At 44.8% G+C, this 14,221-nt stretch overlaps 1 protein-coding gene across 9 annotated transcripts in view; it reads left to right on the forward strand.

Annotated features, from left to right (window-relative positions):
* LOC119978749 (TOM1-like protein 2) overlaps window positions 1-14,221 on the forward strand; it is a 130,989-nt gene that overhangs the window by 61,723 nt on the left and 55,045 nt on the right. For all 9 annotated transcript variants that reach the window (XM_038820592.1, XM_038820589.1, XM_038820596.1 and 6 more), the window contains 3 exons: window positions 1,205-1,357; window positions 4,010-4,126; window positions 5,221-5,354. In XM_038820592.1, coding sequence (XP_038676520.1) covers window positions 1,205-1,357; window positions 4,010-4,126; window positions 5,221-5,354 — 404 coding nt within the window. The remainder of the gene's footprint in view (window positions 1-1,204; window positions 1,358-4,009; window positions 4,127-5,220; window positions 5,355-14,221) is intronic.

Below are 14,221 nucleotides of genomic sequence, written 5' to 3' on the forward strand. Positions count from 1 at the left end.
GGTAAAGTTGAACATGCAGCCTTCAAATTATGAGAAGATTGATATAAATGATTAGTGTATATTGTATCAACTCATTTTGCACTTTAAAAATTTTTTTCGAGTGCCCAATTAATTTTTTCCAATTAAGGGGCAATTTAGCGTGACCATTCCACCTACCCTGCACATCTTTGGGTTGTGGGGGCAAAACCCACGCAAACTGCAAACTCTACACTGACAGTGACCCAGAGCCGGGATCAAACCTGGAGCCTCAGCGCGTGAGGCAGCAGTGCTAACCACTGCACCACAATGCTGCCATTTACACACTTTTAATGAGAATGTTGGTCCATTAAAATTGCACAAGCTGCCTTTTTTTTTCATGGGATAGAAATTTAACTCCATTGCAGCCTATATGCATGTTAGTATGGTAATAAATGCCTTGTGGCGTGTTGAATAAATATTGCATTTATTTCAGAAAATTCAATCTGTTTTACTTTATGGAGGTAACTGTTCCCCATTTACCTCCACACTGATGCATTCAAAATAATGATAAATAACGTTATTCTATATTATTGTTCTATCTGCATGCAGAATTCCTCCCTGGAACTGCAAATGATAATTTTGGTTTGTTTGTGTGAAAAGCTCGAGTCAATGATTACTTTTTGAAGTGAAGAGAATCTGCTTCCAGATTGGTTACTAAATTTTTAAGTTGTGCTTTTTAAAAAAAAATACAAACAATAAATACTGTTGCAGTACAATTGTTGCTCTTATCTTCAAGTGGGGAGAAGCCTTGGATCTTTAACATTTCTGAAATATGATAACTGATGTTATTTCTGTGCATTGTTTCGCTGTAGAGCCCCATTGTTATCTCTGCTTCATGGAGTTCCTGTGCACCTCCACGTTTGCCCAGGGACTCCTCCCGTTTCAATTTATGTGGACATCATTATAACTGATCTATTCTGTGCTTGTTTAACTCTAATGTTTAAAAGTTTGTTATTGAAACCATTTTTTAAAAGTCATTTTGAAAATGTACTGTGATTAAGCTGGATGAGCGAGCAAATCTTTATTTTCTTGCTGGGGTAAGGTAATTTCATTTGCTTTGTCAGAGGTTGGTAAATGATTATTAGCACTCATTCTGAACTCCACTGAAAATAAAAGCTATTGAATTTCCAAGCATTGTTTCCATGCACTGAATATATGAGGTCATGCATATTTTTTTCAATTGCAGTGTATTCCTGAGGTGGATCCTGCAATGAACAAACCAATGCCTCCGTCCCTACAGAAAAACACAAACAGCTTACCATCTGCACCATCTGCACTAACTGCTTATTCAGTCCCTCAAGGCCTCCCAACTGGACCAATCACTGCAAATGTTGAACAGGTGAAAAAGCAACTTGCATTTATATAGCCCATTTTAAGAACATATGAAATAGGTTCCAGGGTAGAACAAACAGTTCCTTGAGCCTACTCTGCCATTCATTATAATTATGGCTGATCTGTGCAACTCCACTTTCCCACCTGCTCCCCATATCCCTTGATCCCCTGCAAGACCAAAAATCTGTCTCAGCCTTGACTATAATTAATGATGGAGCATCCTTCTCCCCGTGTCTACGTGGACCTAACCCCCACAATCCAAAGATGTGCAGGATAGGTGGATTGGTTACGCTAAATTGTCCCTTTAATTGGGAAAAAAAAACTTTAAACAATTTTTTAAAAATGATGTAGCATCCTCAACTCTCTGGGGGTTGAGAATTCCAAAGCTTCACAACTCTGAGTGAAAAAAATTATCTCCACCTCTATCCTAAATGATTGACCCCATATTCTAGATTCCCATGCCAGGGGAAACCACCATGTCAAACCCTCTCAGAATTGTTTATGTTTCCATGAGACCAACTGTCAACTTTGTAAACTCCAGAGAGTATTTTTTTTTTATTCATTCAAGTGATGTGGGCTTAGCCCAGCCAAAATTGCCCTTGAGAATGTGGTGGTCAGCTGCCTGCTTGAACTGCTGCAGTCCATATGGTGTAAGTACACCTACAGTGCTGTTAAGGAGGGAGTCCCAGGCAACAGTGAAGGAATGGCAATATAGTTCCAAGTCAGGATGGCGAGTGACTTGAAGGGGAACTTCCAGCTGGTGGTGTTGCTTTTGTTTTATAAATTTAGAGTATTGATTATTTTTTTCCATTAAGGGGCAATTTGGCGCGGCTAATCCACCTAGCCTGCACAAACACTGGGAGAATGTGCAAACTCCACACAGGCAGTGGCCGGGATCAAACTCTGGTCCTCGGCGCTGTGAGGGAGCACTGCTAACCTCTAGGCACCCTGCCACCCTAGCTGGTGATGTTCCTATGTATCTAATTTACTCAACCTCTCATCATTAGACAACCCTCCCAGAAATGAAACTAGTGAACCTCCAGAACCTCCAAATATACCCTTCCTTTCGATATGGAGACAAAACCTGATCCAGTTGTGGTTTCACCAAAACCCTACACAATATAAAGTAACTTTCTTGTTGATGTGCATTAGTTCCCTTGCAATAAAATGTCAACATAAAGGGTTGCTGTACCTTCATGTTAACTTTTTGTGATCCTTGTGTGTGTACCTTTGATAATAAACAGTTATGTGTTTCTTGTCTTTTTTTTAAATTTGCTTAGCTATCTGCTATCTCGTTGCCCACTCACTTAACTTATTTACATCCCTTTGAATCCTTCTTGCAGCTTACATTCTCACCTTGCTTTGTATTGTCAATAAACGTAGATACATTACTCTTGATTTCTTCAGAAAGAATTGTAAATAGCTGAGCCCCCAACACTTATCCTTGTGGAGCTCTGCTAATCAAAGCCTGCCAAATTGCAAATGTCCTGTCACCCCCATCCCCCCCCCTGCTTTTTTTTTGTGGGCAAATGGGAAAGCTTTTTTTTAATGTATTTTATTACAAACCTGTATCAAAACAGGTTACAGCAAATAAACACCCCGGGAAACATACTTCCCAGCAATCAACTCCCTCTGCTTCTGTCCATTAACCAATTCACCATGAATGCTAATATAACATTATAAAATGTCGGGGAGGATAGCTGAAAGCTTTGTCAAGAAAATAGCTTTTTTTAGTGTGCTTTAATGAAGGAAAAAGGGGCAGACAAATTACAGCGGGAGCTCCAAACTTGACTCCTAAGTAGCAGAAGGCACTGTGGTGGAGCAGTTGAATATGGGGTGTTCAAGAGGTCAGATTTGGGAGTGCCCAAATTTCAAAACGTTTGAGGGGCTGGAGGAGATTACATAGTGAAGATACAAAGTAATGTAAGGATTTGCAAACAAGGATGAGAATTGTAAATTCAAGCCATTTCCAAATGTTTGTACGACTGCAAGCTCCCCAACCACATAGAAAATAAGAATGGCAGAGTATTAACTATTTCAAATTCAGTGCAAATAATAAGATACTGTTTTGTCAGATAATGTATTGTACACCCTGCCTTGAGCACCAGTAGATTATACATACTTCTAATTGTTTCAAGCCCTCGAGGGTAGGCACTGCAGGGATTTAGAACATAGAACACTACAGCGCAGTACGGGCCCTTCGGCCCTCGTGTTTCAGTCGGACACTACAAATCATTTTTTCCTGCTAGCATTTGCAGCAGACATAGATATGATGCTGGACCAATTATGTTTGTTACAACGCAGTATTAGATAAATGGATTAACACTGAGATGGTGCAGTAGATTAGACAACCACCTCCTGGTTTTTCAAAATGTTTTTTTTATATCGCGTACCCAATTATTCTTTTCCAATTTGAGGCAAAATTTAGTGTGGCCAATCCACCTAACCTGTACATCTTTGGGTAGTGTGGGTGAAACCCACACAGACATTGGGAGAATGTGCAAACTCCACACACAATGACCCGGGGCCGGCATCAAACCCGGGTCCTCAGCTGTGGTTTTTCAAAATGTGAGTGGGTCTGTTTCTGTGCTTGCAATATTCTGTGTTGGCTAATCTAAGGGTTTACCCTTTGTTTTAAGTTGAGCCTTTTGTATGGCAGCTTGCCAGGTTGCGCAGCGAGCTGGATGTTGTCCGTGGAAATGCAAAAGTGATGTCAGAGATGTTAACCGAAACAGTCCCTGGGCAGGAAAATCAATCTGACTTTGAGCTGTTACAGGTAAGAATATTGAAGCTGTTTACATTGCATTTTAACCTCTATGAATTACTATGTGGTAGCAAACCTCGGTAAAACAGGGTCCCACAAAGAGTTAATCTGGAGAGTAAAATTGCTGAATTTAAATTGCAAAATTTTAACAAGTTTAGGAGCAGTATCTACAGGTTCTAGAGCAAGATAACTTTGTTTTATCCGTTGTACATGTAGGCAGCCTTGTGACTTATTCAGGCGTTTCAGCCACCTTTTCATATTTTGAAACATACTATTGGAATAAGTGGCTGAAGTTATTGTTTCATTGAAGGGCGGCTATTTCGAATGCATTGGGAAACTCAAGCAAGCTCCCACTGAAAGTCATAGAAAATAAAATGCGGACGGAAACTATTAGGTCTATCACTTGTCCTGATACACATGTGTAAACCAGAACTATCTATTCTCATTCCATTGCCTAACCTTTTGCCAGTACTATTTACATTCATCCTTTACAAATGCTTATTCAATTAGGATAAATGTTGTTTGTACTGTTGAATGTTAGGATCCCACAAAAATTGAGTCTGAGTTAGTTTAACCTCTGAGCATAGTGTCTCATAATTCAGTACTGATTGCCATTAATTTTGGAAACCATGTGTGACTAATGTGAAAAATGAAAACAACATTCACACAATTGGCTGGAGTTGAGCATTTTAGTGAAATTTCTACTGTGTTTGATCTGTGCATTACCCAACCTGGAAGAGCTAGATATACTAAGAGAACAAAAACAAAAAAGAAACATTGGGCGAGATTCCGTGGCCTCTCTGTAGTGTGTTTCTCGGCAGTGGGAGGCAGCCTGTTGTTATCCAGCCTGCCATTAACCGGTGGCAGGATCTTCTGTCACTGGAATTTCCTGCCACTGTCAAGGAAATTTCCCATTGAATCCATCCCATGCCACCGGGAAACCCATGGCGGGGGTGCGCCATCGGTGGGATCTTTTCAAGATCTCGCCAACTATTTTCAATTCTCTGTTGATCTTCATTCTTCAAAATTCTTCAAACAAGAATTCTGTTTGATTGTGCTTTTGGTGACATAGAACTGATTAACATGTCCTGTATTTTTAAAATAAGGAACTAAACCGTACATGTCGAGCAATGCAGCAACGAGTTGTTGAACTTCTCTCCAATGTAACCAACGAAGAGATCACAGAGGAACTTCTACATGTAAATGATGATCTTAATAATGTCTTTCTTCGGTATGAGAGGTGAGTGATTACCTTGCTGCGCTGATTTCTGCTAATTATTTTCCTCATCTGCGACAGGTTTAGCATAGAACATAGAACATACAGTGCAGAAGGAGGCCCTTTGGCCCATCAAGTCTGCACCAACCCACTTAAGCCCTCACTTCCACCCTATCCCAATAACCCCTCCTAAACGTTTTGGAGACTAAGGGCAATTTAGCATGGCCAAACCACCTAACCTGCACGTCTTTGGACTGTGGGAGGAAACCGGAGCACCCGGAGGAAACCCACGTAAACACGGGGAGAACGTGCAAACTCCGCACAGACAGTGACCCAGCGGGGAATCGAACCTGGGACCCTGGCGCTGTGAAGTCACAATGCTATCCACTGTGCTACCGTGCTGCTAAAATGTATGTTGCATTTGACGCTCGTAGTTTCTAAATGTCTCTGGCTAGTTCTGCCATGCAAACTGGATGATGGTTTGTAGCCTAGAACTGTCAAATTGTACTGTTTTAAGATAGTTACAGTTTTTCTTATCCAATGGGTAGAGAAGAACAAAAGATAATTTGAGGGGTTCTTAAATTATTGAAGGATTTCTGTATAGTGAATAAGAAAATACTATTTCTTCTGGTTGGGGAGTTGCTGATGAGGGGTTCTCAATGTAAAATATTCACCGAGAGTTTAATAGAAATTGAGCTTGAAACAGTGTCACAGGATGTTGTTGAGGCAGAGGCGTTTGCATCCTTTAATAGATGGTGGATAAATATTTGCAAATGGGTAAATGCAAGGCTATGGGGGAACACCAGGGCAGTAGGATTACATTTTGATTAAAAATCTCCAGCAAAGAGCGTGCACAAAGCATGAAGCTAGGTACCCTTTTGCTGCGTTAGAATTGTCGTTTCAAATCAATCTCCATTTATATTAATATTTGGAACTCTTGTGTGAAAAAGTTCAAACGCAGAAATAAAAATGAAAAATGCTGGAAATATTCAGCAGGTCTGACAGCATTATTGAAGAGAGAAATAGTTAACATTTCAGTGACTTTTCATCAGAACTTCAAATGCAACATTAGTTATCAGCAGGGCAAGTGGTTTGTTGCTTCAAACTTTTGGGAAATCTGTATTTTCACTGGCTTCATATTTTTCATGCAACAGATGTTAGTTGGGCAACAATTCATGCGGCATACAGTAGATCATAGGGTGTGGGATGGGGGCACTATCTATGTAGAGAGGGGGAATGGAAATGTTAAATGTTCACATTTAAAACCGGTTACCTGATAACATATGAAGCCTCTGTCATGTTAATCTTCACAGTGGGCCTGCCTGCACCCCCTGGGCATGGTGGTCCTAGATCAAACGCCGCCCAATGCAGACCCTGTTCAGAGGATGGGTGTGAGTGCACTGTCAGCAGAAAGACAGGAGTCAGACTTTGGCACAAACTGAGGAGCACCAGAGCTAACCTCACACAGTGAGTGATCATCACACTCCTGCCTTGTATATTGACCTGCCAACAGAGTCAGGGTGATTTTACACAGACGCTTTGAAAGTGGAAAAGGGTAGTGGTCAGGGATGGGTGGGGTCTGGTGGGGAGGAAGGAAGGGAATGGTGGGAAGGAGGGATTGGGAGAAGAATATGGACAAAGTCTCATCCTACGAGAATCGGGCGAGGATGATCATGGCCTCACTGGTCCTCCAAGCACTGCCTATCCCCCCTCTTCCAGCATGTCGCCCTGCTGCTTTGCCAGGGTGTGGAGGGTCCAGCAGACCACCACAAAGCGGAAGTCCCTCTGCGGGGTGTATTGCAGTGCACCACCACAGCGTTCCAGGCATCAGAACTACATTTTGAGCAGTCCAATGCGCTGCTCAATGACAGCGCAGGTGGCAACAAGGAAATGTGCACACGTGCATAATCCAGAGGCAGTGGTCACACACGAGTTGAACATTCAGGGAGTGGAACCCCTTCCTGTTACTGAAGGGCACTCCCTGGTGTGCGCAAGGTGACATGTGTGCCATCAATTCCCCCTTGGACCTGGCATATCCTGGTGATGACAGAGAGTCCTGCAGCCCGGGTATCTTGGTGGGCCTGGACCATCTCAAAGTTGATTTGGTCTGATGCCCCGGCATACAGGGCACCCTTGACCTCATGGATGCACTTGTGGGCTGTAGCTTGGGTAACGCCACAGAACTCCTCACTCAAGCCCTGGAATGAACCGGTTGCATAGAAGTTCAGGGCTACGGTGACCTTCATGGCCACTGGGAGCAGGTGTCCTCCTCCTCCACGGTGCCACACTGTCTATTTTGTGAGATGGAGTCTCCTGCGGCACATGCTGTCTGTCATCTCCTTGAAAGACCGATGATGTCTGTACACCCTGGGCTGTCGCTGACTTCCCCCTCTGGGTTCCTCCTTGGTCGGGTCTTCAGGGTTTGCAGTGGTCACCTGAATATCGGGTGCCACCTCCAGCCTGCACATCGCTGCTGCCGCCTTCTGCAGCGTCTGGCTGCCTGGGCTGCCACCAGGACCGTGAGAGACAGCCTCTGCGGGACCGAAAGTTATATTGTTATATCTGTAAGAATTGGAGGAGAGTGACTGATGATCATTAGGGTTTCCACCCCGGGACCCACAAATCCCTCAAGTCTCCCCCACCCTTGCATGTCCCGCCTTCTGTCAGAGTGCCATCCACCGAGCCAGTTGTGCTACAACACCTTGCTCTACACCCCCGGCTACAACAGGAGCCCCTCGACCCCAGACCCCTGCCAGGAACATTAGGGAGATTGTGCTTAGGCGCCCTTCCCTGATCTACACACTAACCCTATAGTCGCAAGGATCTTCCCAGTGCTGAAGCCCAGCTCTTCAGTGGTTGATTGTTGGCTGCTGCCTCTATGGTGCTGACGCTTCTAGAGTTCAGGCTTCAAAGTTTGATTAGAGTGCATTGCAATGCAATAATCACTATCTGAGACATACGAGAAGCCACATGAGTAATATTTTATTGACAAAAATGGTCAACATAACAAAGATTTGAAAATCTTTCACATTTCACACTAACCATTAATCACCAAGGACATGTCACTGTTCCATATTGATACCAATACAAAGCTATATCCAAACATGTGTAGGTTGGGTGGATTAGCCACGCTAAATTACTCCTTGGTATCCAAAAGGTTAGGTGGGGCTATGGGGATAGGGTGGAGGCCTGGGCTTAAGTCGGGTGCTCTTTCCAAGGGCCAGTGCAGGCTCGATGGGCCGAGTGGCCACCTTCTGCACTGTAGGGATTCTGTGATTCTATATCCGCTCATTTTCACAAAAAACAAATACATGATATCACCCCTTGCAGATTCCTCAACAGAAACAGAGGATAAGTCTGAGAAAGTACGATCATGCCCAGAACTTTGTTGTAGAAATGATCTGTCTATCAATGTGTTACTTGTTCCACATGTCAGTGCCATTCTCCATCCAGGAGCCACAGCTGTGCAGGCCCTCCCACATAGCCCACTCCCATCAGAACCAAATCCAGGCATCCACATATTCCACTCGTGCTCTAGGTGCATTAAACATTATTGATTTCCAGGGTGTTTAACCTGCGGTGACATGCGAGTTACATGCCGCACTCGCCACACCAGAAACAAAAACATCAGCAATCTGCAGCCACCAGCAGGAGCAAGCAGCAAACATAACCTGCAACTGTGAAGTGCTCTCACAACTAATGAGGCCAATTCCTCATCAGCAATAGCCTTCAGCTGTGAAGCTAGTGGCTGCTAACAGTCAAAGGGAGTTGAAGTGGCCTTCAGCATAGAACCATGAGACATGAAAGCAGAATTAGGCCACTCAGCCCATCGAGTCTGCTCTGCCATTCAATCATGGCTGATATTTTTGCATCCCCATTCTCCAGTCTTCTCCCCATAACCCCTGATCCCCTTATTACTCCAGAGCAGGTCTCTGTCCTGGAATTTTTTGGTAGGTCAGACAGGCAGCAACTGAAGTTGCTCTGTTTTGGGTACACACAATATTAAAAGATGGCTTGAAAGCCTCATGAACGAAAAGCCCCCCGGACACTTATTTTTTTTTTTTAAATAATTTTTATTGAGAAATTTTGATTTTATACAACAATAACGCACCTTAGTAAAATACCGAAAATAACAATAATATTAACAATCATATACATTCGCCCCATCCCCATGAACAACCCAGCATTTTAACCACAACGCAAATTAACACACTATAAAGTTACAGAATAAATACTACAATAATGCACCCCCCCCCCCCCCCCCCCCGGGTTGCTGCTGCTACTGACCCAGTTACCTATCTCTGAGCCAGGAAGTCCAGAAAAGGCTGCCATCGTTTATAGAACCCTTGTATTGATCCTCTCAGGGCAAATTTGACCTTTTCCAATTTTATAAATCCCGCCATGTCACTGATCCAGGTCTCCACGCTTGGGGGCCTTGCATCCTTCCATTGTAACAGAATCCTTCGACGGGCTACTAGGGACGCAAAGGCCAGGACACCGGCCTCTTTCGCCTCCTGCACTCCCGGCTCCACCCCAACCCCAAAAATCGCGAGTCCCCACCCTGGTTTGACCCTGGATCCAACCACCCTCGACACCATCCCTGCCACCCCCTTCCAGAATTCTTCCAGTGCTGGGCATGCCCAGAACATATGGGCGTGGTTCGCAGGACTCCCCGAACATCTGGTGCACCTGTCCTCACCCCCGAAGAACCTACTCATCCTAGTCCCGGACATATGGGCCCCCCCGGACACTTATAACAAGCACAGCATTAACCCTCATTTGCATATTTGGGTGTGATCCAGAACCCGCCATTAGGAGCAGGTTAGAGAGCAAACTGATTCGTGCCTGGCATGAATCTTGATTTTGACTGTTCCCACTATTTTAACCGGCGCGCCCCAGATTCACGCCAGGTGCAAGACGTTGGTTAAATCGCACCCTATGTTTCTCTGCATGATATAGAATCACAGAATCGTTACAGTGTGGAAGGAGACCATTTGGCCCCTCATGTCTGCAGCAGTCTCTCCGAAATAAGCTTTTGTGCCATTCTCTTACTTTTACTCTGTAAGCTTACACATTGTTTCTATTCAAATAATTATCTAATGCCATCTTGAATGCCCCGATTGAACCTGCCTCCACCACACTTCCAGGAAGTCCATTCCAGACCTGAACCATCACATTTGCTTCTTTTGTAAATCACTTTCATTCTTGCATTCTTTAAGAATGGGACAATTTCTCTCTATCTGCTCTGTCCAGACCCCTCATGATTTTGAACATCTCTATATAAAATCTCCTCTATGCCTTCTCCAAGAAGAACAGTCCCAACCTCTCCAATCTATCCTTGTAACTGAAGTTGCTCATCCCTGGAACCAATTTTGTAAATCTCCTTTTGGGCTCTCTCCAATGCATTTGCATCCTTCCTATAGTGTGACACCTAGAACTGTACAGAACACTCCAATCTAACTGGTATCTGATACAAGTTCAGCATATCCTCCTTGCTCTTGTATTCCACGCTCCTATTAATAAAACCTTGTACTGTATCTATCCAATTCAGATACTTTCGACCAGTTCACTTAAAGTTTTACTTGGGTGTCTTTTAATAGCGAGAACAAAGGACAAACACAAGTATAAATTCAACAATCTTTAGTAAACACACACTCAATTAATCCATAATATATAATACGGAGAAATACCTAAGATTCGGTTATACTACCCGCAAAGGTGGCTTGATTGAACTGTAGATCCAATTCTTGAGTCCCTCTGGTACGTCCTCACAAAGGTGAGCCTCTGCCTGGAGTCTTCGCTGCTGATGTGCCTCGGGTGCCTGTTTTCATTCCCCCCCCCCCCCCCCCTCTCCCTTCCTTCGTGCCCTTTTGCCACTTCATCTGGCTTTCTGCCAATGATGCCTCGGGAGTGGGACTCTGCACCCAATGGCCCGGTTGATGGCCGTTTGACAGGACACCCCAAGGTGTCCTATCTCTGGTGCTGTGGCCTGCACATAGCATGCTCCTAACAGCAGAAACCCTGGGTGACCGAGAGTCTCTCTCGATCTGGGCTACTGACAATAGACCGGTGCATATTAATAGGGTTCAATGACATGGAGCCCACTTAACAAGAACTTGTATGAGTAGGTTCTTCCCAGAGGTGGGGGATAGATGTGAGTGAAGGGTGCCAAGAAGGCCTAGCCAACTACGCCCACATATTCTGGTCTTGCCCCAGACTTGTGGGGTACTGGACAGCCTTCTTCGAGGCAATGTCCAAAGTTGTGGGGATGAGGGTGGAGCCATGCCCGAAAGTGGCGGTCTTCGGGGTATCAGACCAGCCAGATCTATTCCTGGGGAGCAGGACGGATGCCCTTGCCTTTGCCTCCCTGATTGCCCGTCGTAGAATCCTGTTCGGCTGGGGGTCAGCAGCACCACCCAACTGGCTGTCCGACCTCTCAGAATCTCTCCAAATGGAGAAAATCAAATTCGCTATCCGAGGGTCAGACCAGGGCTTCCACAGAACGTGGGAGCCATTCACTCAATTGTTCCAGGACCTGTTTGTGGCCAACAAACAAGCAGAAGAATAGCCAGGTAGCAAAGAATGAGGGGGAAGTAGCTGAGGCGGGGGAGGGAGGGGTAGACCGGAGGTGGGGGTAGGGGGGGGGGGGGAGAGAAGAGAGAAATGATAGCAGCTAAATCTAAGAGAAAAGAAAGGCAAACCACAAGAGAAGGGGGGCTGGGGAGGGGGTGGAAGAGGGAGGTGACAGGGAACAGTAGAGGGGAACCAGTGAGGTGGGGGAGATGGGGGGGGGGGGGGGGGGGGGAGGCAAGGGAATGACAGCCGGAAGGAGGGCACGGGAAACAGTAACAAACATGGCATCTACAGGAGCAGAGAACAAGGAAAATCCGGGCGAAAGACAGGATTAATGGCTGAAGCGGAGGTGATTGCGAGACGACAACGGCAGCGAATACCGTCTAGGAGCAGCAAGCTACAACACCAACACCAGATCCATTTGCGTATTTCCCTCTGTAATTGTTCTGTATTTGTTTCCCTGGTGCCCAAATGTATATGTAGCTCCCCAGTTCCTCCTCTCCCCCCCCCCCCCCCCCCCCCCCCCCACACACACACACACACACAGATGCCTACTTATGTGCCAAAAACAATACTGCCAGTTGTACAGAGCCGCTGTTGTTGAGTGAGCACATAATACCCTACCATTTATTTTATTCTAACTTTTTTGTTGTTTTTGTGTTTTGTTTTTTGTGCGTGTTTCCTTCTCTTCTATGTATATAAACTATTGTATTTTGTGTACATAATGGTAAATATACTTTATTCAAAAATAAAATAAAATAAATTTATTTTTTTAAAAATAGGGTACAATGATCTCGTGATGGGTGATTGTAGGGTGTGTTCCAGACATGTTTCTGGCAATTGGTCTGCGTGTTGTGTATTTGACTTTAGTCAAGTCTGAATTCCCCACAGCCTGCCTGAGGTTTGACTGCAGTTTGATTTAAAGTTTGCAATTCTTTAATTTAAACTATCCAATTTAATCGGGCTCAAAACAAGGCCCTGACAGGTTACCACAGTGCCTCTTCTGGATCCACGTCCTTCTGGTAGTAGGCGGCCAGAATTTAACGTTATAAATAAGTGTAGCCTAACTAAGGCTCTATACAGCTGCAACATGACTTGCCAATTCTTATACTCGATGCCCTAGCCAATGAAGGCAAGCATGCCGTATGTCTTCTTGACTACCTTCTCCACATGTGTTGCTCCTTTCAGTGACCCATGGACCTGTACACCTAGATCTCTCTGACTTTCAATACTCTTGAGGGTTCTACCATTCACTGTATATTCCCTACCTGTATTAGACCTTCCAAAATGCATTACCTCACATTTGTCCGGATTAAACTCCATCTGCCACCTCTCCGCCCAAGTCTCCAGACAATCTAAATCCTGCTGTATCCTCTGACAGTCCTCATCGCTATCCGCAAATCCACCAACCTTTATGTTGTCTGCAAACTTACTAATCAGACCAGTTACATTTTCCTCCAAATCATTTATATATACTACGAACAGCAACGGTCCCAGCACTGATCCCTGCGGAACACCACTAATCACAGCCCTCCAATCAGAAAAGCACCCTTCCATTGCTACTCTCTACCTTCTATGACCTAGCCAGTTCTGTATCCATCTTGCCAGCTCACCTCTGATCCTGTGTGACTTCACCTTTTGTACCAGTCTACCATGAGGGACCTTGTCAAAGGCCTTACTGAAGTCCATATAGACAACATCCACTGCCCTACCTGCATCAATCATCTTTGTGACCTCTTCAAAAAACTCTATCAAGTTAGTGAGACATGACCTCCCCTTCACAACACCGTGCTTCCTCTCGTTAATATGCCCATTTGCTTCCAAATGGGAGTAGATCCTGACTCGAAGAATTCTCTCCAGTAATTTCTCTACCACTGACGCAAGGCTCACTGGCCTGTAGTCCTCTGGATTATCCTTTTTTATATAAAAATGTTTTTATTCTCCATTTTCACATTTTCCTCCCAAATTTACACCCCACCCACAAACAGTAAACGGTAACAAATACAAAATCAATCTCCTTAACAATAACAACGATCCCATCCTTCCATCACCCGAAACAACGGCCTACCTGTGAAAATATGCATCCAATAAAACAAACCCTCCCACGGTGGAAACAAAAAACAAAGGGAAAAAAGGAGTCCGGACCCCCCCCCCCCCCCCCCCCCCCGCCACACACACGTTCAACGGCGTCCAACCTCTGAAAGAGTGCCGTACGTGATGCCCAAGTGTTGTAAAACCGCCCCCCCCCCCCCCCCCCCAACTCCTCCCATCCACTGCCTCATGTAAAACTCCTTGGTTCCTTCCCCCCAACTTTCCAC

The sequence above is a fragment of the Scyliorhinus canicula genome, chromosome 15 (assembly GCF_902713615.1).
Source record: "Scyliorhinus canicula chromosome 15, sScyCan1.1, whole genome shotgun sequence".
NCBI lineage: Eukaryota > Metazoa > Chordata > Chondrichthyes > Carcharhiniformes > Scyliorhinidae > Scyliorhinus > Scyliorhinus canicula.